General features: G+C 38.7%; 1 protein-coding gene across 3 annotated transcripts; it reads left to right on the top strand.

Annotated features, from left to right (window-relative positions):
- The first annotated feature begins 461 nt into the window (after positions 1-461).
- Positions 462-25,850, top strand: clcn5b (chloride channel, voltage-sensitive 5b). 3 transcript variants are annotated; one of them, XM_067523663.1, is made up of 17 exons: positions 462-765; positions 1,425-1,577; positions 13,225-13,394; positions 13,813-13,912; positions 14,766-14,953; positions 15,353-15,475; positions 16,295-16,501; positions 16,955-17,035; positions 17,597-17,831; positions 17,955-18,130; positions 18,381-18,521; positions 19,978-20,164; positions 20,678-20,820; positions 20,918-21,067; positions 21,444-21,549; positions 21,785-22,001; positions 24,751-25,850. In XM_067523663.1, the coding sequence occupies exons 2-17, from the start codon at positions 1,436-1,438 to the stop codon at positions 24,839-24,841; spliced, it is 2,457 nt and encodes an 818-aa protein (XP_067379764.1). In that variant the 5' UTR covers positions 462-765; positions 1,425-1,435; the 3' UTR covers positions 24,842-25,850. The 3 variants fall into 3 exon arrangements, with proteins under 3 accessions (XP_067379764.1, XP_067379763.1, XP_067379765.1); XM_067523662.1 differs by lacking the exon at positions 462-765 and adding an exon at positions 1,002-1,313; XM_067523664.1 differs by lacking the exons at positions 462-765; positions 1,425-1,577 and adding an exon at positions 8,155-8,313.
- The last annotated feature ends 648 nt before the right edge of the window (positions 25,851-26,498 follow it).

Raw genomic sequence — 26,498 nt, 5'->3', positions numbered from 1 at the left:
ATTGAATATAGTTTCAGTTTTTCCCCTCTGCAACATAAACACTCAAGTAATAGGACAGGGTGCATCTCACACATAAGGACGAATTTGGAAATGTCACGGAATAAAAATAGTCAGAATAAACGTGCTGGATCGGTGAATCGACCCGCTCCACTGACCCATTTGGAGAAGCGATAGCTCTTGGCTCGACTGATTTTTTCTGGGTTGTCAAGTTAGCGAGAAATAGAGAGTTACACTTTTGTAGGTAGGTCTTCAAAGTAAAACGTTTGACGAATTACAAAAATAGATATAGTCTTAAGATATAATATTCTATACATAACAACACAGTTTTGTGCATGACCTAAAATATCAGACGTGATAACAATGCTGTAAAATGTGCAACCAGGTGCAATGACCCGATGCGATAGCGTTATTGTCTTAAACGGAAGTCGTAGGCTAATTTGTTATATTAATGTTGATGCTAACTTTGAGTTTGCAGTAGAAGTGGTGGGAAAAAAAACAGCACGAACTGTCAACAATATAGCTTTATTTCATTATTGTGGACAGCCAAACAAGATTACTGAGTATTTCTGGCCTCCTTTTACACAACTCCCGTGTTTTAAAACAGTTTCTCTGTTTTTACGAAGAATGACGCAGGATTTTCTGTGATCGTTAAGTTTACATTGGCCAGTGTTCACTTAAGCAGCCCACAGTAGTAGTGGAGGGCGACGGGGCAAATCCGAGTCACAAGACTTCTTCACTGAGCTAATCGGCTCCTTCGTCTCCCAGGTAAAGTTAGAGTTTACTCCTTTTCTCTGTAAAACTATGAGTTAATATTTGGGGGTAGCAGTGTTTACTAAGTTAGCTCACCGGTTGTAGTTAGCTATTGGTTTAATGGGCTGGTCTTCGTCACAAGAGTAACAATAATGGTTGACGAAACCATTTAGCTAGGCTAGTAATCTGCTTTTCGTTGTCTGCAGTGTGTTTTCTACTCTCAGGTGTTTTGCTGTGCAAGTTTTCAGTTGTAACCATGGTGGTAAAGGGGGGGGAAAAAGAAGTGCAAACACGAGCGGAAATGGTTGCACAAACTTCCCAGTAAGTCGAGATGGTTGGGTGCTGTCATTGCTGTCTAACGCATGGTGATGAAAGGGGGGCTCGGGCTGTCTGTGGGTGTCCCAGGCTGACGTTTCTCAAGAGCCCACAAGACTTCCCAGAATTTCCTTTATCACGTCCAGCTGGGGTTGACAAACAGGCTGGCCATTTTTTAGTCTGGCTTCGCTGTGTTTAAGTGACAATGTTTCACTTCAGGACAAAATATGCCGCCGACGATGAAAGAGGTAGTTAACCAGGAAAATGGCAACGTTGCACATCCTGCAGCTGTAGTGGTCAAATTAAAGAGGCTGTTGCTGTTCTATAATTGCCCCCTTTTTTTGCTGTGTTGTGATCAGGATTTGAAAGGATGGAAAACCCCGGCTACTGCCCCGGGAGCTTTGACAGTTTTCATCGCCCTCCAAGTGACGATGATGATGACGAGATGGTGGACATCGCGGGAGCCACACTGGACTTTACCTCCACAGACGACGTGCCTCCTCTCAGCACAGGTATCTACATCGATGTTTTTTAATAACAAGGTTTAACTATGGCAGCAGTAAAGGATTTACTTAATACCGATGTCAGGTATAGGCACAAATAAGAAATATTCCTGTCCCATCCCAAATATTGAAGAACAAGCATGGGGACATATACAAAGTTTTCCACAACACCCTCCACAAAACAGTTCATTCACCTATAATCTAAAAAATCATCTATCTTATCTTACATTGTTATTTGTCTGTCTTTTATTTCCAATTAGTTTATATTATGTGACCGTAGATAGGTAATACACAGAGTAATGGCCAACTTGTTGAATTGGTCCCATGTTGCTGGAAGCTATAGCGATTTATTAAAGTATTGTATGGTTCTAAAATACTTATGGCACAGTGTACTTTGGGAAGAGAAATCCTTAGTGGGTTTTTTTTTTATAGAACCCCTTTGCATAACTGACCAAAGCAAAGTTGTGACATAATGTGACAAGCTCATTTCAATAGTTCAGCGGTGTGTCAGTTAAGGGTCCTTGGAGTAGTTGTATGCTGATAAGATATATCTACATGGTACTCTGTGTGTGTATGTGTGTCTGTGTGTGTCACATGCTTTTTGTCACACTTCAGAATAATCAGCATGCTGTCTCTCACTCAGAAACTGTGTTAACCTCATTTACTCTAGTTTGGTGCAACTTCAGCTCAGAATATTAAAGCAACAATTAAAGTGAGACACCGGTTTGGAAATAGTTGGTTCCTCTACTGTGACATTTGTTCACTGTTTCTACAGTGGCTACCCAGTTACTAATGATGTCATCACTGTATTGAACATACAAAAAGCTCCTCAGGACCAGGTAATAGCGCCCCTGGTAGTTATTTTATTAGAGCAGAGATCCAACAGAAACCTTCTGTGAAGAAGACGATAAAAATAGTGGGTAATTTGCATTTTCGGATTGAGTAGAGAGGCTTTTGGTCTTGCTTTATAAAGCCGCAGTGCCTGGCAGAGATTATTGCTGAGTCACAGGTATTGATTAGTAACTACTTTAGGTCCCTTGAAAGTGATTTTGTCTCTTAAACACACACAACAAAAAAACGTGGTCAAATATTTTAATTTTTTTTCAATGATTGGGTGTGGATTCTAACCAGCAGATAATGGCTGATATTTTCAAATCAATGCTTTATACACAAACAGACTAATAGTTTATTACATGGAAAAGCTGCTTCTGTTATTGCCAGTATCCGTGCTTTTTTTATAAATATGTAACTAAATAATGTAACTATGTAAATAATGTAGTGCTTTCCCTTAACTATCCATCTTACAAGTCATTTAAAGTGCAATAGAAAATGTAGTTTTAGATGTTGCCCAGGTAGTGATGATGTAATTTTTATGTTGATAAATAGATAAGATACAATAAAACAATATCACTGCTAATTTATGTCAATGTCAGTGAGTGTGTTTAAACAATGAGCAACAGTGATTTCTAATCAGCTGGTGTTATAATCTACCTAGTTACTGCTGATGTCACCGCAAAAGCACAGACACCTTTGCCTCCGTAATTGTTGAAAAAGAGAGAGTCAGTGCCAACAGGAAGGAAGTGTGAAGATGAGAATTTGTGGACATGAGTGGATGTTGTTGCTGCTGTTGGGTTGAAACACAAATGTTCACAGTGTCAGCATTTTAGAGTGAAGCAACACAGCCTTGTTTTTAAGCTGTCAGCCACATATTTTTGAAATCACATAGTGGATTGTGAAAGAGTGAAGAATATGAGAATAAGCAGAATTCTAGTTGAATGTTTTTCATCAGAAAGTATTGCCTTCCCTTGTGGGCCCAGGCTGACTGTGTAATTGTGTGTCAGTCTCCAGGGAAATCAGCAGGTTTTTGGTTGTGACAGCTGCTTAATTTCTCCAACTACCTGCAGACCTCATCTTTAAATTTAGGGTTGATTAAAAAAAATACTTTGGTTTTATAGCTGGTGGCAGAAGATGGTTCATGCAAACATATAAAAGGTAGAATCAGCCATTGGACTGTTTAGGCTTCTTGGGGTGAATGTTGCTGTGTTTCCTAACTGCTTATTAGTGTGCATTTCAACATATTGCCAAACATGTGTTTTTAAAAGCTTTTGTTAGGGCAGCCTTAACCATTCTGTCTTATGTAACATGTTGCCCAGGGACTCATTAGTGTTTAGAGAGGAGAAATGGGGCTAGTCCATGTAGTGGCTTATCCTAATTGCTAGTGAGCAGTGCAGTCATCCTCTAAAGGCCTGTGTTGCAGTGTTTGCATTATGAAGCAGGGAGTTGTTTATGTCCCCAACATAAATCACATTTCATGTAATTGAAACATCATAACAATCACTCCAGGTATGTTTTAAGGATCAGATGAATGGAAAGCAATTATCTCTGTCATTCCTTGTAATTTTTCCATCTGAGAAATTTGTGTTTATAAAACAAACAACAAAAAAAAAAGAGCCACATTTCCCACAACATCCTTTGCTTTCTGAATAAAGTGAGCATGTTCCCCCTTGCTCCACTTGTCTGACTACTTTTGTTTCGAAGAACTGAATGGTGAGCACAAATGTCATTTTCCATGTTAACATTTCCCATCAGTTTCAGAATTCTTTTTAACTCAGTCTTTAACCAAAGACCACTGTCATTGTAGTTTAATTGTATTGACAAGAGAAAGCAGCGGGAGATCTGGGCAGAGAGCTGCAGCCTAGATCTTGAATCAAGCAGCAAAAGCACGTAATATCAAGAACCCCATCTTCATCATTGTACAGCTTTTAACTACTGCTGAAGTACTAAGGAAATCATAAACCTGTACCTGTAAAAGGTTGCTTGAAAATAAAATTGGACCTCCTCCAACCCGGAGAAGGTGCAGGAAAAGCTCTTCCAAAAACCACATCAAGAAAACAATTTTATTCAAAGTTGACCCAACTTGTGCTTTGCGAAATGCAGTAAAATTGCTTTCATGTTATAATTAATTGGCCTTTTGTTGGTTTTGTAGTTTATGAGGTGCTGCTGTGCTTCTTTGTTTGCTTACATTGTTCTTTTTATTGCTGGGTTTCTGATTTGTTTAAATCCCATTTTACTGCTGAACAAATAAAGGCCGTTACTGTTGCCAGTGGTATTTTTATTGCTTATTATATTGACATTACAACCTCTCAGTTCTGCTATTGCAGGTAGTGGACTTTCTCTTTAAAGTTGTCAGCACTTTAACTGGGGGTAAACAACTGGATATAATGATTGACAGGGAATGAGTCACTGCTTTGGGTACAATTTGTCTGACTGTGTGGAGCTTTTTTTTAAAGACATCAGTGAATGAACAAATAAATAAAAACAAGGGCAGCCATTTTTGATGCCACGAATGTTTTAAGAGAACCTGTTTTAGCTGTGTTTCTATTTAAAATTGTGAACCATGGGTTTCTGCAGAAAATAGCTTGGACAAAGGTCATCCAGGGTAATTTAACAGCCGTGAATTACATGGCAGCTGTAAATCAGTCATGGCTTTGCCATTGTAAGAGTACAAACTCCTATTTTGTTTCATGCAGAGAAGAATGGACGTGCTGAGTTCCTATATCTTTTTCCTTTTACTGTAATACTCTTCTTCACGTTAATTCAGCTACAAGCTGCCTGTACAACCACGGTAAACTCCACCATGTTCCACTGGTTTAGTTGAGGGCCAGATGCAAAATAATCAATTTTATACATTGTTACAAATCTTAATGAAAAAGACTCAACCCAGGCAAATACAGCTGTCATGTGGTCGTAGACAGCTCGTCTTACCTTTTTACAGGTGTGACTAAAACACTCAATGAATCACAGTCATCATTACCACTGAGAAGATCCTTTTAATCTTACGTTATGGTTATGAGCTTTTGACTGGCATGAACATCATAAGCTGATAACTCATAGGAATAGAAAATCCCTGGTAAGATGCTCCTCCAATGTCTCAACTGTAAGGTGTGGTCTCACTCTGTGTAATCTTTATTATAGTCACACTATGGTAAAATGTCATCATAAACAGCTTGGTAACATTTAAAATAAGTATGCATTTTTGTTAGTCAGCAAATCCAAAGATCTAAACAAACAAATGTGTCCCTTTCATGAGTAAAAACAGTAACAGTTTACTCTACAAACCTAATTTGACAGCATTGCTCACTGCCCTCTGGCTTACAAGAACTCTGGCATCATTAGTCTGCGGAGGTGTTTCTAAATAAAGTGCCTATAGTTTTTGTACTGAAGAAAATGTCACCCAGTATAAAAGTGGCTCACTGCTAAGCTCTATAGCACAGACAAAGCAGTTACTGCAGCACACACATATTCCAGTTGGTACTTTAAAGTACATACTATAGGTTGTACATTACCAAGATGCCTTAGCACCTTAGTAAGAGTATATTGTTAAAAAAATGATTTGGCATTTATTCAGGCTGTTATGCTTTAGTCCAACCTAACATCAAGATAAAAATTACCTAGTCATTTCCTGCCTGTGACATCCAAGCCAGGTTTTTGTAATGCTGCTGTCAGTAGTTTTCTAGCTGTACAGTTGCATCATTTCCTTACAAAGTTCTTTCCACACGTGGGAAACTTTATCTTGTGGGCATGAAATATAATCAAATTTACTGCAGAGATCCACTTTCCTTCTTTATTCAATTTCCTCTGATCCAGTAAATACAATTTATAAACTTTAGCTTGACAAAGTAATAGCAGTTCACCAAATTAACTTGTTCCAGAGTTGCCTGCTCTTAGTTGGCAGGTATCACAGGGGTCACATGACGTGACATTTCACATGGCGACCAGACGTCAGGAGTTCAAGGTTCAGCCCCTCACTGTGTGTGTGTGTGTGTGTGTGTGTGTGTGTGTGTGTGTGTGTGTGTGTGTGTGTGTGTGTGTGTGTGTGTGTGTGTGTGTGTGTGTGTGTGTGTGTGTGTGTGTGTGTGTGTGTGTGTGTGTGTGTGTGTGTGTGTGTGTGTGTGTGTCTTTTTTTTTTCTGCATATGTGTCCACGTCTTTCCACATTAGATACCAAACTGTGTAAATGTAAGATTATAGATTCCTCTGTCCTCTTAGGACAAACACATGAACATGTGCTGAGCTTGGCATGATATTTCTTGCTGGAAACAAGCAGTGTCACTGCAGGGAATGTGTTGCTGACCTATTTTCTGAGAAGTGTGAATATTAGATCAGTTTACACAGTGCACATTTATATGGTTTTGCTTTTGGCATTTGAAGCCTTGGACAGGATTCTTCTGTGTGTGTGTGTGTGTGCGTGTTTGGCTTTACATGAGCTACAGCCTGTACAGCACCACCATGTTGCAGTCTGTAGTTGCAATATGTTCAGCTCCCAGTTTTTTCAAACTTGTTTCTAAAAGCCTGACTTCAGAGATTTTCAACTTGCCATCTCTGGTCTTAGTTTTGGGAATAGCCTAATGTATATAAATGGCATCACCTATATCAAGTCTTTTTAGACTAAGAATTGCCTTTTGGTATGCATGCATGGTCTATGAACCCTGTCATAGACTGGTAACTTTGTGTCTGTGCATGCTGGGATATTCTTCAGCTCCTTGACCTAGGCAGTGTGCAGACATTTTATGTATGATTATTTAAGGAGATACAGGAAACTAAAGACAAGGCTCTAAGAATGCCTTGTCTGCGACTGGTTAGCACCAACATACAACTTCTACTTACTGCTATATTTGGTACATCCAAAGCCATCAGCTGAAACACCTACATGAAAATATCATTAATGCTACACAGACTTTTGTTTCTTAAAAGCTGTTTTCCTTCTATAGGCACTTAAGTAAGACATTTGACATTTTTGCAAGTAAATCTTTCCTTCATTTTGAAAGGAAGGGGCAGAATAATTGGCACATTGCTGTCCCAGCCTTTCAGTGTAGGGAGTCAACACTGACAAAAGAATCTAGACTGTGGTCAATCTCTATCTACTTTAAATATACATTGCAGGATACATATCTCATAGACGTCTAAGAGCTTTTGTGTGAGAGGAAGCAAGGTAGCAGCAGGGTTAGTATCACAGATGTTGTTTCAGTCTTTGTTCAAAACGGTACATTCATCATTCAGTATCTGTGGTCCCAGAATGTTAACACCTTAGGTTTTTGTGTCATTAAATAAGGACTTAAACTATTCAGTCATTTATTTTGTGAACTAAGTTTTAAGTGCCTAAATCTTTTAATTTTGTGTTGCTTTTTCTTAAAAACATACATTTTCTTCCCCTTGTTCTGCATATTCAACCCTAAACAAAACACGAAGTTTGTTAGCATTTGATATGTAAAAGGATTCTACTTCCAGAGTGGACTCGGTTAAAAGTAAACTAACACAGAGTGCTGTGTATCACACAGCCGCTCCAACTGACAACTACAAGGGTCCCAGAAGATTAACAAAGTCAGAGCGGTTTGGAGACACATGACCTTGGTTTAAGCAGTGACCTACCTCAGCCAGTAGGAGAGAGCGCTCACAAACACCCACAGTTTATTGAAAACAGTACCAAACAGCTCAGCTAATCATCCTCTACTTTCCAGACCGATAAGCCAATCATTAATCACCTCCAGAGCTTTGCGGCCAATGAGAGAGTGCCTGTGGAATTCCACTTCCTAGAGAAACTCTGAGGAAGGAGAGATTTCCAGTTTGAGCTTTATCACTGAATCTGGATACATAGTGTGAGTGTGGGGTGTTTTGTGGCTAGGAATGAAAGATGGTCTGGGAGTTTTGGAGTAAGCAGTTGGATGAGGAGGAACTGGTTGAAAACGGTAAGTTGAGTGTTGTTTTAGTTTTTTCCCTATCAAGTTTGCACTTTACTCTACTGCTTTCATGTGGTTATAAAAGAAGCCAATGAAAGCGAGTTTTAGATGCATAGTCACTTGTTGGACTGCTGACACAGGTCATGCTGGAGTAACAAGTTTTATGTTTTTTGAACACCTTCATTGTAGCTACCTGTATTTTTCCTCTCTCTGCATTTAAAGTGTGTTAAGTGAAAGACATTTTATGGCTTTATATTGTTTTTGCTGATACGTAACTTTAACACAGTTTAATCATTAAAACAATTTACAGCACACCAGGAAATGAGATGTGGTCCGTTTTTCTGTACTGTTGCTGCAGATATTTGTTGATTTGTGTGATTTGTGTGTGTGTGTGTGTGTCTGTGTATAATAAAGCAACTCAAGTCACATTTAAGGCAGTGTGCATTTGTTTATTTAAGATGCATATGTTTTCCTTTGTGTATTAGCTACATAACTTTGTACCTTGCATCAGAAGTTTTCCGTTTTTAATTAATAAATGATAAAACAGTTGAGCCATAGTACATCATTTTAAAGGGTCTGAAAAGTCAGCAACACTGAATGATGTAGAAACTTTTCCCAGTCTCAGCGGCTGGAAAGCCAATAAATAATAAACACTTCTGGCTTAAGATAATGAAAAAGTCAACATCTACAAAAGCACCTCCAAGCTGTTCTTTATAAAACATTACACATAGAATTCCACGTTCCATGCATCCTAACTATTCCCCCTTTTTTTTTTTTAATCATGTCACTGTTTGTTAAAAGTGCTAACAAAGTGTGGATGATGTTACAGCACTCCTCCTTCCGCTTCTCCTGTTAAGACTTGGATCCTGTTATACAGGAGTTTTAATCAGTCATCTGATGTGTAACCTTGTAGACAGTGAGGTTTGTTATGTAAAAACTAAATGACCTAGCAAAGAACATATTTTGTTACCCTGAGTCACATCAAATGCTGTCAGTGTGTCTGTGAGCAAAGCACAGGTTGTAATCAGAGGCTGTAATAGGATGATTCTGGGCATGAATAAAGATATGCAGGAAATAGGTGTCATGGGCAGCGCGCATGCAGCTTTTCTTTGTGACATTTTCATATTCTCCCTGTGCTTGTGTGGGTTTTGTTCTGGGTATTCCTGTTTCCTCTCAGTTCAAATACATCCATGTTAGGTTAATTGGTGACTCTAAATTAAGCTGTGAGTGTGAATAGTAGCCATGTAAACACACTTTCACTTTTCTTTGACTTAAAATATTGTTGACATAGTTGTAACATTAGGTGACATAGGAAGTTTCCTTTTCAGTCTTGACAAACTGTAAAGGTCCCTATTACAATCCACGGTCCCCCTGTTTGCTTCTGCAATTGCTAAAAGAAAAGCAGAAACTAAATATTGTTCCCATGACACAATGGGGCTCCATCCTTTTCTTCTTCTACTGAATAAATCTCCAAAGCTTAAAAGAACTTTATATCCTATTAGGTGTCCAGCAGACTATATGCTTCACAGCAGGTGAAACCACCATGTCAAAAAAAGTTATATTCTGATTAAATGCTTCGAGCATGTAAACACACACATGTAAAACGTTTAGTTAAAATCTCTAAACAGAATTCTATTAATCTGAATGAAAACATTTTGTCTATATAACCACAGCTATTTTTTTATATTTAGTAAGTTATCTGTGAAGCACCAATCTAAAGAACTAAATTTACACATTGATTCCCAGTAACAGACACATTTCTAATACTGCACCTTTTAAAAAAGGTAAAAATAGCTGGTTCTATGTTTGTACAGGCTTTTTTTATCCATTGTTATTTTAGTGATAGAGACAAAGGAAGCACATTTTATGAACTCACCCAGGACATTATCTGAGCTAATTGATGTTTAAAACAAGTCCAACTAGTCAGCTCAGGTGTGTAGCTCAGCTTGAAGGTGTAGCTTGTTGCACCTTTTTGAGTGTCCTGCTTTAATGATTTCAGCATTTTTAAAATAGAAAGTAATATGAATGGAATGCTGAATTAGAACAGCCATTTTATTTCTGGTTCTGAAATCTAATGTCACATCATGGATCTACACTAAGGTTCTTTAAAGGGCAATTTCACCAATTTTTGTGGCTTTGGTTTGAGGTGTAAACTTACAATAATGCTTCTAAACCTTTCCCTGACTTCCTTAAATTAAAATATCTCTCTTCTTCTGGTTGAGAAATTCCTCCAGATGACATCACTTGGAGCAACCTTCAGTTCAGATTATGTCATCTCGTTTCTCACTCTATGGAGGTTGTGATTGTGGTCAACCTGCTTTTCCAGAGCTCCCCCAGATGATGTTATCTGAACTCTTAATGATGTAAATCTCCTTCGGGTGATGTCGTCTGGAGGTATTTTTCATCCAGAAGAAGAGAAATATTTTAAATTGGGAAGTCAGAGAGACATTTAAAAACATTATTGTATATTTACACCCTAAACTAAAGCCATAGGGGCCTAGTTAAAACTTGGTGAAGTTGCCCTTTAAGGTCTCCTTAACCAACTTTTTACTCTGGGACTCCTGTAACTAATAATAATCTCTTTGAAATACGAAGCATTGTTCAAGTCATCACTACTGTAGAAAACATGGCATACAGTGGATTTGCATGTAAATCCATCCCTACCAAGCCCCACTGTTATTTGCATTTATATTGCCTCTTCCAGTTATAATCAGATGAAAACACATTGCTCTTTTGTGTGCTGCTCTTTCCACTTTCTTTGCACAATATCAGCAGTCAGCAATAAATGAGTTTGGTGCTGCTCTAGCACTTTTCTAAAGGCCTGTTTGTGTGTGTGTGTTTATGTGTGTGTGTGTATGTGTGTGTGTGAGAGAGAGAACATACTTATTGGGGAAGACTGCTGACATTCATTCTTGGACAACAGCATCCCCTCTTGTAAAATACATTTTTCTAACTTTAAAACATGAACAAAAAAGACATTTATAAAGACCTTTCCCTAAGTTCTGACAAAGGATTCCACCTATAAAGTACAAGAAGAATCTAATTAACAGATTGCCTTTTAATTTGCTGATGTGCCCCCAATGTAAAAATCCTATTTATTTGAACAACTCTTCTTTTCCGACCAACATCTAAAATGTCTCTCAGTAGTCGTGGGGTATTGTACTCTATCTTGTTAGGGGGCTTTATGCTGATGGTTTTGTGAAGCAAAAGTCAGTTCAAGCATAAATTTGCCTCTGGCCACATCTCAGATATCTGACTAGATTTAAGCTTATCTACAATTGCTGTTAAAATATAATTCCAATTCCAATAAAGTTGGGATGATGTGTAAAACATAAATAAAAACAGATGCTATGCAAATGCTATGCAAATGTCATCAACCCATATTTTATTCACACTATAACATGAACAACATATCAGATGTTAGCTCATTCTAAATTTGATGGCAGGAACCCATCTCAAAAAGGTTGCAACAGGGCGATGTTTACCAAGAAGCAGCCCCTCTTCTTTTAACAACTGTCTGTAAACATCTGGGAAGTGAGGAGACCAGTTGCTGGAGAGGAGTGTTGTCCCATTCTTGTCTGATGCAGGATTTTAGCTGCTCAACAGTCCTGGCCCTCTGTTGCCATATTTTTCATTTTATAATGCACTAATTGTTTTCAATTGGTGGAAGTTCTGGACTGCAGGCAGGTCAGTTCAGCACCCGGACTCTTCTTCTGTGAAGCCTTGCTGTTGTGATGGATGCAGTATGTGGTTTAGCATTGTCTTGGTGAAATATGCAAGACCTTCCCTGAAAGAGACGTTGTCTGGATGGGAGCATATGTTGCTCTAAAACCTCTATGTACTTTACAGCATTGATGGAGCCTTTCCAGATGTGTAAGCTGCCCAAATCATTGGCACTAATGGACCCCCATACCATCAGAGATGCAGGCTTTTGAACTGTCTGAAGAAAACAAGCTGGATGGTCCCTCTCCTCCGACATCCATGGTTTTCAACATGAATTTCAACAGTTTTTCTTTTTGCCTCAGACCATTTTAAATGAGCTTTAGCTCAGAGAACACAGTGGCGTTTCTAAATCGATTTCACATATGGCTTCTTCTTTGCATGATACAGCTTTAACTTACATGTATGAATTGCAAAGTGAATTTTGTTCACAGACTGTGATTTCTGGAAGTGTTCCTGAGCCCATGCAGTGATGTCCACTAGAGAATCATACCTGTTTTTAATGCAGTGCTGTAAAATTGTGAAGATCCCACCATCTACAATATATAATATCACAAAGTTTGTCGCAGATTGGTGTATTTCTGCCCATCTTTACATTCCAGAGGCTCTGCCTCTTCAAAAGCTTCTTTTATAGCCATTCATGTTACTGAACTGTTGCCAGTTAACCTAATTAGTTGTCAGATGCTCCTCCATTTGTGTTTGTGGCAATTACCTTTCTAGCCTTTTGCTCTCCCTATTCCAACTTTTTTTAGATGTGTGGCTGCCATCAAATTCAAAATGAGCTAATATTTTCCATGAAAGTGTAAAATGTCTTTCACTATCTGATATATATTTTTATTTTCTATTGTGAATAAAATATGGGTTGATGAGATTTGCTGATCAGTGTATTTTTTTCTGTTTTTATATACCTTTTGAACATCGTCCCAACCTTTTTGGAATTGGGGTTGTATGTTTAAATAGTTTTATAGTTGTTCTGCCATTGTGAGTTCTGATAACATGATAAGCACAATTTACATCAAACTTAAACAAATTTTATTAATAGAATTTGAATAACTGAAATGAACTGGGAAGAAAAAAAATGCATAAAATAACATGGGAAGAACAATGTGGTAATGAGAAGGAGTCTGTTGTTTGTGTTTGGCGATGTTTAAATTTTTAACTCTTCCTTTCTCTCTCACTCACTCGCTCACTCACTCTCAGGAGGTTATGAGGAGTACAGCAGCAGCAGAGTTGCTGGTATGAATGGTAACAGCCCCAGTAAACTTGTGGACCCACTGGAGGACCTAGTGCCTGGGGTGGGCACCTACGAAGACTTTAACACCATCGACTGGGTCAGAGAGAAGAGCAAGGACCGGGACAGACACAGAGAGGTACGGAGAAGAGTGTATGACCTTGTTGCAGCAATACATTTATTGACACTGGATAATTGAGCATTGCTTTTCTAGTTCGCTGATAAAGTAGTGGATGTTTTTGTCATCTGCCTCCACATCCCTTTAGCTGAGATAACACCTAATTGGGTTTGAAAATATAAGTGTTACAGTAGCTATTGTAAGACGCAGTAAAACATATTGAGAATTTGTGGAAAAAAGTTCGTATAATGTGCTATAAACTACAACTCAAGTTTCCTACTTAAGAACTACTATTGTGCCTTGTCTTTCAGCACTCAAACAGCACTATTATCACTAGTATCACTGAAACCATAAATAATGTAAAATAATAAAATATGATATAAAAACTTTAATATCGATGATAATAATTTTCTAATCACATTCGTCTCTGTCCATCCAGATCACCAATAAGAGCAGACAGTCAACTGTGGCTCTGCTGCACAGTGTCGTTGATGCTTTCTCTGGATGGCTGCTCATGCTGCTGGTGGGACTCATGTCAGGTAGGACACAGACTCCCAGACTAGACTGTTTTTTTTTTTTTTTAATGTTCCACTGTAAAAGCTCTTGTACAGTCAGGCAAAACAGAGCATTGTTTCTGGCAAAACATTCTGCTGTTGAGAAGGTATTTTATTTTGAATCCTATAAACATCACTAACTAAATCCCCCTCATCTCATTTGTATTTTAGTGACCGGTTTCAACCCAAACATAAATAAAAACTTCAAATAAAGCCCAAACTATATGTACACTAGCGAGTGCACTAGCGTCTGGTGACAGAATTACTCTGATACAGTACAATGGCACAAAACAATATAATTAAACCATTTAAACTCATTACCATTCTGCTTTTTATTCTGGCTGTCATGTAACAGTCAGACACAAGGTACTTTAAATTGGCACCCTTTTATCTCCAAATTCATGTCTCATGGTAGTAAACACAGGTATACAGTACACATCGCGATGTTTCCAGTTGAAACTGGTTCATAAATAAAATATGCATGTACTTTTTTTACCTGCCTTTTCTCTTGTTTCTTGCATCAGGGAAGGTTTATTCCCATGTGGTAACAGATAGCAGGTGTAAAACAAGAAAATAGCCCAAATGAATGACAATAGAAATAAACATGGTAAAAAATGTTTAAGGAAGATTATTATTTACTATAATACATTTATTTCCAGGTGTGAAACAAATTAAAGTTAAAAACGCAAATATGTAGCTGACATTTGTTGATGAAAGTTTGCGCTTGTACACCTGAACACACCTTTGACCAGAGAATCAGTTTTTCTGTGGTTAGAGTAAAACCTAACCAACAATAATGTTTCTCTTTAAACTTCTCTCTAATTTCTCTGTCCTCCAGGTGCTCTTGCTGGTGGCATCGACATTGCTGCCCACTGGCTAACGGACATGAAGGGTGGACTGTGTCTCAAAGGTTTCTGGTTCAACCATGAGCACTGTTGCTGGACGTCCAACGAAACGACATTTCAGGAAAGAGACCAGTGTCCACAGTGGAAGAGTTGGGCTGAGCTGATAACAGGGACATCAGAGGTAAGAGGATAGATCGAGCGTGGAAGTCTGACTAGTTTCTACAAACTTTTTGGTTCTAAATGTGGGAGTTAAGTAGGAAATGTAAATTGCCACAGTAATCCAGGGCTATGAGCCGCTGCCTGATTGACTGGGTCTCACTACACTGCAAACCTTCCTAGTGTGCTCTATACATGAGGATGATAATGAATATCACACACACATTAATACCATTACTGCCATCTCCAATGTCTATAATAGCTCTTTGGCTCCATCTGCTGGTTGTACACTGTCATGGCACAAAACAATGGGGATGCTTAATACAGTAAATTAGACAAACTTTGTTTTCTTCTGTTTGATTTAAAATCGATAACAAGATTGTATTCATCTACCTAATGTGTGTATCTTTTTTATCCTCTGTAGGGTGCATTTCCCTACATAGTCAATTATATGATGTACATCTTCTGGGCTCTGCTCTTCTCTTTCCTGGCTGTCACACTGGTCAGGGCCTTCGCTCCATATGCATGTGGCTCAGGAATACCAGAGGTAAGAAAAGATTTCGTGATTAGAAAAAGATTTATTATGATTTATTATATAATTAAGTTATAATTTCATAAAATCATTTTTCTGGGTTCTATTTTGTCACAGGCATAACTGCAGGAATAAACTGTTTGAAATTTTATTATTAGAATAATTATTTATTTTTATTTTTTTGGTGTTTAAATAAATGTTTGAGCATTTAATCTCAGTTCAACTCTGTTGTCTTTAATTGTCAATATTTTCTGATGTGAATTTTTTTCTGTAGCTTTTTTATTGATAAAAATATGTATGTTTTTCCTCACACCATTCACTCTCAGCTGTTTTTGATGTTGTGAAAAGCTGAACATTTTCTTGCCTTCTGAAAATACAAGTGGAAAACCTGACTTGGAGACAAATATATCCAAACTAATTCAGCAGTTTCATATATACAATTCAAAGCACACAAACACAACTATTTCCTGTATACACAAAGGTTTTATCTCTCCCTACTGGCAAATGAGGACCCTCCTAAATTTAATGGAACTTGAATCCTTTTCGCGTAAAGGTCGTATCACTGGAAGGTCAGACAGTGGTCAGCAGTCTTATGCACAGGAAATCAACCGCTTATATAAAACAAAAACAGTCCGAACACAGAATCCATTTTCTCTCCTTCCTTTCCATCGATGTTTATGTTATCTCTGTCTTTTGGCTTTACACGCACACAAGCTTGTCTCAAAGGGATCACTCCCTAGTATAAACAGACACCTACACAAACCTATCCTGAATCACTCTGCACAAACAACTAATACATGCAAACACTTGCATTGTTCCTTTTGCCTCTTGCAGATTAAAACAATCCTTAGTGGGTTCATCATCCGAGGCTACTTGGGGAAGTGGACCCTCATCATCAAGACTATCACCCTGGTTTTAGCTGTCTCCTCTGGGCTCAGTTTAGGAAAGGAAGGCCCTCTGGTCCATGTAGCCTGCTGCTGCGCTAATATACTGTGTCACCTCTTCACCAAATATCGCAAGAATGAGGCAAAGCGGCGAGAGGTAAGCTCCGAGGTAGTGTAGGTGAGGTGATCTAGCTAGTCTAGGATTCACTGTCAAAGTGTGGATCATATAGGTATATACAATAACAAAATAGAGTCTTAAAGCTATGTAGATCACCTTGCCATCCTGCTATTCTGCCTGAAAGTACGTTGCTGTGCGAAAGCCAGTGTTATTACACAGCTTACAGTTTTCGATTTGTCTACATTTCATTTTAATTTTAACTACCACTAACGTTTTACAGGTGGTCGTGTGTAAGGAAAAAAGTAAATTTAACTCGTCTGTTTCTATCACTACAGTAAATTGTGCAATAATTTCAAACCACGTGTGAAGCAAACACCAATAAAATGCAAATAAGTTGTACCGAGAAATAAATCCTTATTTAAATTTATATTGTTTTTCCTTATAGCTCAGAAATGTTCCAGTGAAAGTTTTGTGTCTCTGTTTTGCATTTAGGTGCTATCTGCTGCAGCGGCAGTGGGTGTGTCTGTGGCTTTTGGTGCTCCAATCGGAGGAGTCCTGTTTAGCCTGGAAGAGGTGTGTAATGCCATTACTAAAAAACAAAAAACTCTTCCTGCTTTTCAGTCTTTTTAATCCCCTTTTTGCATTTCTTAAGACTGAAACATCAACTGACAATCTGATGCAACATGAAATCGCACATATACTACAATTAAATAAAATAAACTTTAGGTAAAAGCGACCAAATGAAATCAGATTTATTTCTGCGTTCTCTATTAGAGCAACACATAAGAGCCAATTGCTTTATTGCTACCAGATTCAAAAACAAAACCCTAATGGGTTTTTAATTGCTTTCCAGTTCTTGTTTTTCATGATCTGTGCTGGAAAGTGCACAGCATGGGGACCCAGCCAGGACACAATAAACCATATAAAATGTTTTCCTTAATAGCTCGACAAATATGTGTCTTGGCGGCTTTTTAATTTATTTCTAGTTAAACACCTTTGGGAGTATTTGAATGAGGATACTGTGAGGACTTTGATATATAAAAGAACAATTTCCTTCCATTTTTAATTTAATATCTTTAGCCTTTTAAATGTGAGGATGTGACATTTTCCTTCCTTGTCCTCTTGCTTCTCCAGGTGAGTTATTACTTCCCTCTAAAGACTCTGTGGCGGTCTTTCTTTGCTGCTCTGGTTGCAGCCTTCACTCTGCGCTCCATCAACCCATTTGGAAACAGCCGACTGGTGCTGTTTTACGTGGAGTTTCATGCTCCTTGGCACCTGGTAGAGTTGGCACCCTTCATTCTTTTGGGAATATTTGGAGGCCTGTGGGGGGCACTGTTCATCAAGGCCAACATTGCCTGGTGCAGGATACGTGAGTAGTGGTAGTCATGAGTTTCTGTGCCATAGACAATCTGAAATAGTTTTTATTCATTTATTTTTGACCTTCAACCTCATTACTCTTATTACTCACTGTCTGAGTGTTGTTCTCTACCAGGTAAGACCACTTGCCTCGGTCGCTACCCTGTTATCGAGGTGCTGGTAGTTGCTGCGCTGACCGCCCTGCTCGCCTATCCGAACAGTTACACAAGGATGAGTGGTTCTGAGCTGATTTCTGAACTGTTTAATGACTGCTCGCTGCTCGACTCGTCTCAGCTCTGTGGCTACAAACAGGTCAGCTGTTGACTATGCGTGGGTTTGTGCAAGGAGATTGAGTTTGGATGTGTTTTAATGGAATAGATTCATTAGTTTCTTTAGAGACAGATTAAGAATTATGTTCTCACAGTTTTGAACTTGCACTGTAGAAAATCGGATTTGAAGTGGAAGTACAGTTTTTTTCCTTATCAAGTAATGCAAATTCATTTTCTACCCTCTTCTTCATATCTTTCTCCTTTGTCATTCTTCCCATACATACACTTTTCAGCCAACCAACACATCAGAAACAGGCGTAGGTAACAGCTTAGCAGACCGGCCAGCAGGAGAAGGCCTTTACACCGCCCTGTGGCAGCTGGCCCTTGCTTTACTCTTTAAGATGGTGATCACTATCTTTACCTTTGGCATGAAGGTTGGTTGAGACACATCTGCACACACAAAATAAGTTGTTTTACAGAGATGCGCTTCTTTAAAGACATTGTTACAAGCATAAATGTGTAGAGTCATCTCAAAATATCATCATTATCTTTTAACTTTTAAAAAGCTTTTTGTGTGATGCTTGTTTCTTATCAAAGTACTGCTGTCTATAAACTATTTATATATAACTGGCATACAAATACCTAGGGGGGTGCGCCATATATCATATGTAGTGAAAATTCCTTCTCACGATAAAAACTTTAAACCATGATATTGACCATTTGCCTGTACATGCTGTAACTTTGACAGCTCCCATCAGCCTACAAACACAAGCATGGGGGAATAAAAAGCTTGCATGTTGTAGTCAAAGAGTAAATTAAAAAAAAGCTTTATCCATTGATCTGAAATGGTTCAGGAACAGATAAGTTGATGTTAATTAAACATTCATGATTTGTAAATTGTGCTTGAAACTCGTCAAATTTGCTTTAACAGCTCTAACATGTGAAAATCCCAGTGGGGCAGCTGTCTCTAATATGTCTGAAACTAAATTTTCATTCACTGCTTTTTGCCAATTTTGCAGTTCAAATTTAGTGTAATTTAACCTCTGAGCCCCTTTTGTGTGTTTTTATAAGCTGAGTCACACCAACATGAATCACCACCATCTGGCACATTGCAGGATCAACTTATTAGTAAAAAGGGCTTTGGGGTTTATATGTTGCTGGAAAAGATTGTTTTCAGGCAGAAGCTGTAAACTGAGTCACAACAGGGCCATTTTGAAGCACCAGCTGGAGTTGTACAAAGGAGGCGGAAAAAGTGTTTGTCATTAAGTTCAGACACACTAAAAACTGAGAAGAGAACACTCAGCCTACTGTCATTTAAGATAATTTAACCTACAGACCGCTGCATTTGCTTTTATTGTTTTTTGTGTCCTATTTAAGCATTGCAGTATGATCCGCACTAGGATTAATCATCATGTATATACAATAATTTCAGTGTGTCATGTAGTCAGTGAGACATTGAATTTAATAGAAGTAGCCTATGATGTTAACAATCTTCTCTTGTAGTATAATAAAATGTAATTTAAAAAATAGCTGTGTGTGACATTAGGGTGACACAGTTAACCAGGCACATGCAGAAACCGCATTCAAACTATTTATCAGATTTTTATTCTTATTTTTAAGGAAAATGTACAGTATAGTGCAGTAGTACTCCTATTGCAGCTCAGTGTGCAGCAGAGATCCCTCTTGTCTACCTGCAATTAATACATTTTGAAAAGTGTTTTTGTATCTTATTTTGCTGGGACTCAATTATCTATTAAAATCTGGTAAAGTTTATTTTATTTTATCTCTTATTAACTGTGGAAATAGTAATTACAGTGTCACAAAAACAAATTAATTAAATATATTGTATTGCTCATGTTTTGTTTTCCCTCCTTCCGTACATCCACCCAGGTTCCATCTGGTCTCTTCATCCCTAGCATGGCAGTTGGGGCCATAGCTGGCAGACTCCTTGGTGTTGGCATGGAGCAGCTGGCCTACTACAACCATGAATGGTTAATCTTTAAAGGGTGGTGCTCACCAGGAGCGGATTGCATCACCCCAGGGCTCTACGCCATGGTTGGAGCCGCTGCATGTTTAGGTGAGACACGTATTAGGACATGTGTTGGAAGACTGAGCTAATCCCTATAATGAAGCTCTTGATTCACAAGGTGCTCAAGTAGCCAAAAGATTGCTTATCTGGTGGTTGTTTGGGCATTTGATGAGCAACTCTTGAGATAAATTAACAAAAAACTAAGAGTTTTGTTAAAGAAAACATGTTAATTTGGTAGTTTGCATTTGACAAACTATTTAAAAGTGGTCATCATGAAACAATTTATGGTGTCTATAATTATCTCCAAGAAAAGAGATCAGATTTTTCATCCCTTCAAAAACTATGTACAGGTCTTACAGTGAAACTCTTTCAAATCCAGTCATTAAATCAAGCCATAACATGTATTTCCACGTGAAAATGTAGCTCTCAGACATTATGATAAGGAACTGTCAAAATCCTTGAAGTCTTTTTTTAGTTCAGATGAATCAGAAAGTTGTTGTAACTTGTAGCAGCCTTTTTTGTGGTTACTTTAACCTTTTAACACAATTTGTCTCCCTCCAGGTGGAGTGACTCGTATGACCGTGTCGCTGGTAGTCATTATGTTTGAGCTGACTGGTGGTTTAGAGTACATTGTCCCCCTCATGGCTGCGACCATGACCAGCAAATGGGTGGCAGATGCTTTCGGAAGAGAGGGAATCTATGAGGTGAGATGTGCATCTGTGAAGTTGTTCAAGATGTTTAGGTACGATTTCTGTGTGTTTCCGTTGGCTCTGCTTTAAGTTTGGTGTTTGTGTTCTGCAGGCTCACATCAGGCTGAATGGGTACCCCTTCCTGGAGCCAAAGGAAGAGTTTGAGCACAGTAGCTTGGCTGTGGATGTAATGAGACCAAGGAGGTCCGACCCTGCTCTGGCTGTGCTCACGCAGGAGGGCATGACTGTAGGAGAGGTGGAGGTAAAAACACATGCAAGCCGAAACCGATTATCACACAAACTGCAACATGGAGCAGAATGAGCCTAAAAATACACAGCAATCTGTGAAGTACCACTGTAAAAATATGTTACCTGCGTTTACTGTAAACCATGTCATGCCACAGGCCAGTTTATAAGCAAAAATTGTTTATACGTGAACTGACACAATAACAATTGTAATTACTGTAATTTTTTAACTACACTTGTGTAATTTTGAAAGCATATTTACTCATATTATTTATTATAACTTCTAAAAGTTAAAGAGAGACAAAATCTAAATCTATTCTGTCTTTCTCCAAAGTTAAGGCTGATTTGTAGAGGTTATATTGCACATAACATACCATTTTATTTGTCCCCAGAGCTTGGTGGAGAGCACACACTACAGTGGCTTCCCTGTGGTCGTCTCACAGGAGTCCCCAAGGCTGGTTGGATTTGTCTTCAGAAGAGATTTACTCATATCAATAGGTCAGAACTGTGCCTTTGTATACAACACTATAGTGGGGGGAAATACATTTGCTAAAGGCTTAAAATAATACAGCAATATTACATTTCTTGTATGAGTTTAGGTTTCAAAGTGCATAAGTGCAATTTTGATTACATTACCAGTGTTGTGAAATACTGGGTTATAGGTTTTCATTTGTGTCTGTTTTGCAAAAAAATTCCAATTCCCTTTAAATCTGTCAACTACCACTCCTTTCAGACAATGCCCGAAAACGTCAGGAGGGTGTTGTCAGCGCCTCTCTGGTAGTCTTTTCTGAGCATGCTCCTTCCCAGCCTCCTGATGCCCCATCTCCCCTCCGCCTCAGAGGAATCATGGACCTGAGCCCCTTTACGGTCACTGACCATACACCAATGGATATCACTGTGGATATTTTCAGGAAATTGGGGCTACGGCAGTGTCTAGTTACACATAATGGGTGAGAAAACACAAACATACACTGTATGAGTAGATTCTCAGAATAACATGTATTTTTGTCAGGGTAGAACATCATTTGATGTATGGTGTGCTTGCACATTTCATTAAGGACTACAAAAGAAAGGCAGATTGATAGATGGGAGGATGCATAAAGTGAGTACTCTCCCACTCCTTTAGAAATTATAGTGAGATAACTTCAGGAAATTGTGCTTACAGAGAGATGTAAGGAGTGACAGCTGAATGTGTAGATGTGTAGGAGAGCCTTTGGATCATTCCACTGTTGGTTCATGCATCAGAGGAAAAGCGAGGGGGGCACAGGAGTTAGGGAGGAAGACAGAGACTTATAATGGACGGGCAGGGAGGGCAGGATGGGATTGTACAAAATATTCTCAAGGTGTATTTGTCCAGTTTGCCAAGCCACTGACCCCATTACCATGAACCTTGCTGAGGACATTTTAGAGCCCCTGTCACATCTATACGATGTAATGGATTCTGGATTTGGATTTGGATTTGTAGGTTTCTGTAGTGGAAAACATACATGTTTACCTGATGGAGATGTTACAGATATAGCAGCTGACCTCTGAGTCCACGCAACATGGGAAAAACAAAGGCAGAAATGTTAGTTTACTTTAGGCATCAAAGTAATTTCCTGCTATTTTTCTATTTTGTATAGCTCATAAAAATCTTCACAGTCAATTCTGACACTTCAAAGGGATCTGTGTGATAAGAGCATGGTTGATAAATTGTTAGGTAAACTGAGCAGAGCACATGTTCTGCTGTTTGAGAAGTGCTAAGACATTATGAGCATGGAAACAGAACTATGTAGACAGGAGTAATTTTTAGTTTTATTATGGTTGTTTCTATGAAATGATTTTTTTCAAATGTAACGTGTGGTAAACATTTACACTTTTTCAGAATGAACATGATATTTCCAGATAATCTGTTTTAAACTCAGTATTTAGTTTACAATGATTAACTTGTTGCAGAGAAGGAATGAGAAGGGATGTGAAAAAGTGATAAATGTGGCAAATGAAAATGGTCAGACCTTACTTTGCTGCACTAATTCAGACATGATAGGTTAAATTAAATTTACCTAAATTCTGAAGCACTTTAATGGCCCATGGGTTAAAACATTGGGCATGAACACCAACAACCCGAATTTCCATACAACCAAAGAAATTTGTTGCCTTTGTCTTTATCTTCCCTTATATCGTGTCATTGTTCTCCAGTCAAATCTTCTATAAAGCAATAAAAGTGACCCAAAAAGAAACGATGTATAACTGCACAGAAATTCTGTCAATTGTGCATTGTACTAAAAAGTTGCTTTATGCTTAGCAGGTTTGTTTCAGGTACTGAAACACCTTGAATTTCAGTTTCTAAAGGGGAATTCTAAAAATGAAGTTAACTGCCAGACACAGACACATTGCCAAGATAGGAGATGACAGGGAACGGTAGAAAGTTGTTTTTGGTTTTCTTTAATTCAACAAGGTGATCTAGAAAAATTATTTGCTAATGACCGTCACCTTCTTATCAAAAATGTGCTATTAGCTTCGCTGCTGATTACATATGTAGTAGATCCTAGTGTCCTGCTTATGGCATCACAGTTACAGAGGGGCCAGAGCATTTCACTAAACTAAAGATTCAAATCCAGTCTGACGTAAACAGAAGAAACATCACCCGTGGTGTGATGCCATTGCTAGAAAATAAAGGTCCATCGTTTGTAGGTCACTTGTGTATCCATTAAGTGTCCTCTTTTTGGGATTGACTCCAGTCAGTCATATAAATAGGAAGCTACATGTCAAGCCACCTAATGTGACGAGTAGTATGTTTGGTGAGTAAATAAATATTTAACACAGCCAGCATTGCTTCATGCTGGTGGTTGAATCTGTTGTGTTAAGTTTCTCGTTGAAGCTTTAAAGTGTGTGTAGCCCAGTGATGAAGTTGTATCCATGGTGCTTCATCAGAGGACAGTTAGCCACAGCCAGCAAACACCCTCAGAAATGCTCTTCAGAGTTGTGCATGTTTACTCCATGCGTTTAGCTGCTTCTCCACAAAAGTGATAAGTAAGTTTAGTGTTACACTCGTCTTGCCTATGGATACTTTTGGTAGCACACATGGCTGAAGTCACACAAGACCAAGAAGAACTCTTTAAAGGGCCAGGACAGGCTTTGGGTGAGAAGGAAGAAACTGACGAACCACTCACTGTCTGGAAATGCAGCTAGTTTGACACATACTGAGAAAAGACCTTGAGGCTGTGTGTTATCTCTGTGGGCTTCGTGTCAAAACTATATTGTTATTTCAGCACTGGCAACACAGGTATTTTCCCAGACTATCGATAATTTTAGTTGGTGTATTGTAGTTAACATTTCATTATTTGATCTGGGAGATTTAGACAGCCGATATTTGGTGTAGGATCCAGGACCGAGCCGGTGGAACTGTTCATATATTCACAGTGTTCTGTGTATTCCTAGTCCTGACTATCCTGAGAGTGATACTGGGGGCATTTAGGCCTAAACTGTAATAGGCGGTGATCAGGGCTGATCTGTTTACTCTGTGTTTGCACATTACTCTGATCTCCTTCTGAAAGCTAGTTTCCCTCTGGGACTGAAATAAAACTGAGCTGCATGATATGTCCTGGTTTGTGTGTTTCTGCTTCCCATCACTTCCTTTACTTTCCATGACGAAGCAAATAAAGTAAGATAAGAAGTAATCTGGTTTTCAATGACTTCTCTCTTTCTCTTTGTCATTAGGAGACTGCTGGGAATCATCACTAAAAAAGACATCCTAAAACACTTGGCTCAAATAGCCAACAGAGACCCTGAGTCCATCCTCTTCAACTGAACTTCCCAATGATTCCTCTTCTTCATCACTTCACCCTCCCCTGAAGGACGGGGGGTGGGGGACACCAGCTTGTACAGTCGACCGTAACGTACCTTTACCTCTTCAACTTTTAATGGCTGCTCAGAGAAAGCCAAAAACAGTACAGAGAGCTCCTTTTGCACAGTCAACTAGTGAACAATGGATTGTTTTTGTATATTGGAAGCATTTTTGGCTTTTTTGAAAGTGCATCAATGGAAGATAAAACACCCAGAAACAAGACTAATCCTTAATAACACTGTTGGCCCAAATTTTTTGTTTGACCCCAAACGGTGTAGGACAGATGTGAAATAACAATGACATCTGTTGCCCTTTAAAAAAAAGAGGGTAAAATCTGTTATTCAAAGGAGCAAAAATCCCCTTCTTCCTTTTCATTCTCTCTTCTCCATTTGCTATCATGCTTTTTTCCACCTAAGAGATATGGGAACAGATAATCCTCTGTTACAGATACTGACCAGAGGAGATGAGGAGGAAAGTAAAAAGATCAGGGAAGATAAAGAAATGATTGGGGAGCTCCGTGCCTGCCCTCTGGCTGTCACAGCAAGCCCAAACAGAGCACTCAGAGCTGGTCTGATGGATGCTCAGACGACTCCCCCCCGGCTCTTCGCTCCCTCCATTTGTGAGGGTTGCTGTAGCCTCAGGGCGAGGGATACAAAAGTGTGAGAAGAGGATCTTAAACACAGACGTGCTTACACTCCAGAAAGACTTCATGACAGCCTGATAAGTTGTTTTTGTGTCATACAAAGGCTTTGTCAGCCTGGGAACTATGCATAGGCTATAAGGCAATCGTATTCTCATTTAAAATTCACACATTTAAAAAGACAGTTTTGCAAAAAATGTCCCGCCCTGTGGGAGTGTGTAAGTGTTTCTGAGCTTCTGCAGAAGGGCTATAACTCAAACAGAGAGAATCATGACACAAAAGTTAATTTATGTAAATGTAAAATTGTTTGTCCCAGTAAATTATTTCACTGTCCTAATTGTGTCTGTTTTTTTGTTTTGGTTTGTTTGTTTGTTTTATTTTTCTAGAACTTTTTTTCATTGGTTATAGCTTATTGTGCATTAAATATTATGTTGTTTAAAAAAGTCGGTTTTACTCTCGCCAGCATTTCATAATAAGCATTAGTGGTACTAACTTGCACATATTCAGTATATTTGTATATACACTGTATGTTCCTTGACAGATTGTTAGAGTCACTGTTTAAACAAACCTGGTCAACATGTCCACCATCATTCACAACTAGAGCGTTTCCAGAATGATTTTCTTTTGACACTCCAAACCTGGCAGCTGTTATTTGTATATCGGTGTTAAATTTTGAAGAACTAATGAATTTCAGACTCTTATGATGTGGAGCACGGTCAGCCATATGTGAAAGGAGTCGCTTGTCTTGACGAGCCTACAGATGATGACTGTACTATGCTGCAGGTTCCCTCAGCTCTGAATGTTTTGCATCTTTCAGCACATTGTTTGGTGTCATTTTAAGCAACAGCAGGCTCCCCTTTAAAAATGAAAAGCAATATGCACAAAGTTAACAGCTAGTGTACTTTTTAGCAGCTAAGGAGTCAGATGTTTCCCTCAGGAGTTATTGACACAAAAGGGCCGTGAACCTTGATCAGGTGGCAA

The sequence above is a fragment of the Channa argus genome, chromosome 12, assembly GCF_033026475.1.
Source record: "Channa argus isolate prfri chromosome 12, Channa argus male v1.0, whole genome shotgun sequence".
NCBI lineage: Eukaryota > Metazoa > Chordata > Actinopteri > Anabantiformes > Channidae > Channa > Channa argus.
Note: the sequence above shows the minus strand (reverse complement) of the source record. Positions and strands in the feature narration are given on the sequence as shown.